At 43.9% G+C, this 4005-nt stretch overlaps 1 protein-coding gene across 1 annotated transcript; it reads right to left on the bottom strand.

Annotated features, from left to right (window-relative positions):
- Positions 1 to 496: 496 nt before the first annotated feature.
- Positions 497 to 2772, bottom strand: foxb1a (forkhead box B1a). The gene has a single exon (XM_070972286.1). It carries the CDS (start codon positions 2439 to 2441, stop codon positions 1500 to 1502), a length of 942 nt encoding a protein of 313 aa, XP_070828387.1. The 5' UTR covers positions 2442 to 2772; the 3' UTR covers positions 497 to 1499.
- Between the last annotated feature and the right edge of the window lie 1233 nt (positions 2773 to 4005).

The following is a 4005-nucleotide window of genomic DNA, read 5'->3' as shown; positions in this document are numbered from 1 at the left end:
AATAAAGTTGCCCCGAATAGGCAAAAAAAGAAAAAAAAAAAAATTAAACGGTCGAAACAGTCAGTTGCACCCATTAAAGCAGGAGGAAAAAAATCAACATGGCACATATTTAACTGCCCTCCATGACATTAGAAGTATGTGCCAATATTAATTCAGACACGATGTGCAGCTTTTCTAAATGTTTATTGTTGGGCTTAATTGTGTTTAGCCTACAGCTTGATGAATGAGCCCAGTTGTCTGCGCTGTGACCATGGTATCGCAACTCCATGCATCCTAATCGACTGCACGATTCATTTCTCTCCCCACTGCTGCTCTGCAACTCTCACATTCTGCAATCAAACAGGTCCGGACAAAGACAAATGAAAAACATTATTATTATTATTATTATTATTATTATTATTATTATTATTATTATTGGGGAAATTTAATTGATATCCGACAAAAAAAGATTATCTGCCAATAGAAAAATAACTGTATGTTATCTGAAACCAATAATAATAATAATAATAATAATAAGTGGAATCGTCTTTGAGTAAATCTTCAGAAACATTTTTGATTGTTTACTTCATTTTTAATGAGAAAATATTTCGATGACCAGCTTTTTTTTTTTTTCCAATTCATTGCAGACTGTGTGCACACTTTTCGAAAGCACGCATGCTTGCAAAAAATAAACAAACAGAAACAAAACAACAACAATAACAACAACAGTAACAACACAAATTTGTAGAATGCATGCTTTACCTAAAAAAAAGTACAAATTTACAGCATCTGATACACATGGTCACCACAGCCTTTTTAAATTAAATGCTTCACAGAACATTTTCTGGAAAATAGATATCTAAAACATAAAACTAAAAAGTGCATTTTACAACATTTCAGTATCAGTTATTTGCAATATTCACATCTTGCATGTTTGAGGACGTCTCACAATACTAGTTTTCCATTCTGAAAAGATGCCAGAAGTCAGTTTGCTTTGTTTTTTACAGGGATGGTAAGAACAAATCTAAATCCTATTCCTATTTGGTATACCCTTACCCATCATTCCAGTATCAAAAGCAAACAGCAACAGGGAGCCATTGCCTCGCAATTTCATTGACATTACAGTGGTCACACAGAAACGGTGCAAAAGGTTTGCTTTTTGATCAAACTGAAAAAAGAAAGCTGCCACGGGAATTACAAGCACTCCGAAATCAGAGCTGATGGTGCCAAATCAAACTGGCCCTGGGTCCCCTCAGTGGCTCCACTTCCTACACTCACATGTCACAATAAACTGAAAAATAGAACTATCAAATAATTTACATTTTCAAGAGCAATACTTCGCTGTGCGATTCTGTGCTGGACTCGTATGACACAATTTAAAGCGACACATTCAACACATACACAAATAAATCGATATGCAACTGCAACTCGCCTTGATAGTTTCCGACGACAGAAAATAGAAACTTTGGAATTGGTAAAAGGGGGCCTGGGAGCCAGCCAGCGGGGGAGAGTTCAGCTGGTCAGTGCACAGCCACAGACTGCAGTGTGGAGGGGCTCGTCAGAGTCTCGCTCGGGGTCGCCGGGCTGCTTTGGCTCGTCGCTGTCTGTGGGGACGTCGGGCTCAGAGACTGTGGAGAGTTTGATAGAAAGGCGGGGATGTGTGGAGGTAACGCCGAGAAACCGGGCATGGAGGTCGGGGTGGGCTTGATTGGCACAGGAATAGCCGGTAAGGACTGTCCCCCGTGACACAGGGACTTGATGGGCATGCCATAGGCACTGTAGTCGCTGCTCGCCATGGAGATGGGGGCCGCCGTGTCAATCACGCTGGTGTTGTACATGTGGGGCCAGGCTGTCGTCAGCTGGTTGTGGAGCGGGTACCCGGCGGACATGGACTGCATGGTGGAGAACGCCAGACTTCCGGGGACCTTGTACTCTCTGGCGATGATGTTCTCGATGGCAAACGGATGCTTAAAAGTTGACGACTGAGACACTCCGAGGTTGTAAGTTGACATCTGGGGAAGGTGCGTGCCAGTGGCTGCCAGGGCGCTCAGCCTCAGCTTGGCTTGCTGCTGGAGGTAATGGGCAGCATCCGACTGCTTACTCGGAGCCAAGTGATCGGATGAGGTCAACACTTTGAACCTTTTGCGGCGTCTCAAGAAACTTCCGTTCTCAAACATGTCCCCGCAGCTGGGATGCAGAGCCCAGAAACTGCCCTTACCTGGCTGATCCGGGCGCCGGGGGATTTTAATAAAACAGTCGTTGAAGGACAGGTTGTGCCGCAGAGAGTTCTGCCACCGCTGGGTGTTTTCTCTATAATAGGGGAATCTATCCATGATGAACTTGTAAATTTCACTGAGAGGCAGCATCTTCTCTGGGCAGCTCTGGATCGCCATGGCAGTGAGGGAGATGTAGGAGTAAGGTGGCTTCTGATCGCTGTACGTGTTTCTTCCCGGACGAGGCATCCTCGATGTGTTCAGGGAAAAAAGGCAAAACAAAAAAAAAAGTAGTCTCCCTTAATTCCTTGGCGAAAGCTTGCCGCTCTTCATGAAAACAACCGCCGAGGAAAGTTTCAGCACGGGCGAAGCTGGAGTTGCGATGCGCGTAAAACGGCCGGGTCGAGCGCCTCTGCGGTGTGCAGGCGGGCGGGCGGTGCGCATTTATGGAGTGACGGCTGCTGCAAGTCTTTCTCGCAAAGTAAGTCAGCTTGTCCCGGCTAGCAGAGCTGAATAGACTTCATTTGGCGTCCTTGATGAGACGAGCTAAGTGGATGCCTCCATGGCCTTCCTCTAACCATCTGATAGTTTTATGTAGTGACATGAGCAGAAAAGACCCCTGTAGAGGCGCTCCATTAATGTGCCACCTCTTTGCTATCACATGACAATTGCCATGGGAGGAGGGGGCTGGGAGGAAGGCATAATCTGGTTTCATTTACACCTATTTACATGGACACCTTGGGCCAATGGAAATCATTTCCATTTGAAGACAGAAAAAGGGGTGAAAAGGCTCGGCAACCGGAATTGAACTGCGATGGCACTCAGTGTGTGAAGGTATGCGCTAATACTTCTTCAGCGGACTTTACAGTTGCAGTTCACAAGTATATAGGACATGTGAGTGGACATGCAAATGTATATATAGCGTATTGCAATTTAATGGTGTTTTGCCGTAAATTTGGCTTTGAGCTCTCTGTGCTGTTGTGAAGGCAGACATGTATCTAAACGTGGATTTATTAAAATACCCTGTTTCTGCAGTGGTGTGTGTGATGCTGCTTGAGTGATAACGTCACTCATTTAACAGATAAAATAGTGCGTAAATGCATCTTGTTTTTTTTTCTAACTACAGCCTAAGATTGTTTACGACATGCAATACAAAATAATTTGCCATGAGCAAGTTCTGCTGATGAGCCGACTATTAGTTTTTCTCAGCTAATTTGGCTCAGAGCTGAGCAGAGGAAGTAGACGATATGAAAACATCAACACAATGCAAACAGCGTTATTCAAACTGAAACTTCATGAGGCAATCAGCTCTATTGTGTTTATGTAAAGAAGATTCTAAAGTACTTCACAAATGCAAATAAACCCTTGAGGATGGTGTGGTGAAAACTGTATAAAATATCCATAAGTCAATTATATGAATGTGAAAACCAAATGGGAAGCCTATTTTGAGCTATTGCTATTCAAGCTTTTGGCCAGGGCCACCTTTCCGCTTGGAGGGTTTGCAATGCCGGGGACCACACACACGCACACGCAGATTTGCTCATAATTTATGCTAATTTCCCCCACATAAATCCACAATGCACCCCATCACCAGTCTGACGGATTACGAAAAGAATCGCGTTGCGGGGGACACCGAGCTATTTTCACCCAGAGACCAGGAGCAGACTGAAGAAGAGCGTCCTCCCTGCTGTAAGAGGACTGTTTAACAGTCTAAAAGCCTGAATCAATACCAAAAAAAAGGAAAGAAAAGAAGGATATTCTAGAAATTGTATAATTAGAGTAAATGCGCTAAAACCCCATAATTTACTACTTC

The sequence above is a fragment of the Chaetodon trifascialis genome, chromosome 10 (assembly GCF_039877785.1).
Source record: "Chaetodon trifascialis isolate fChaTrf1 chromosome 10, fChaTrf1.hap1, whole genome shotgun sequence".
NCBI classification, from domain to species: Eukaryota; Metazoa; Chordata; class Actinopteri; order Chaetodontiformes; family Chaetodontidae; genus Chaetodon; species Chaetodon trifascialis.
Note: the sequence above shows the minus strand (reverse complement) of the source record. Positions and strands in the feature narration are given on the sequence as shown.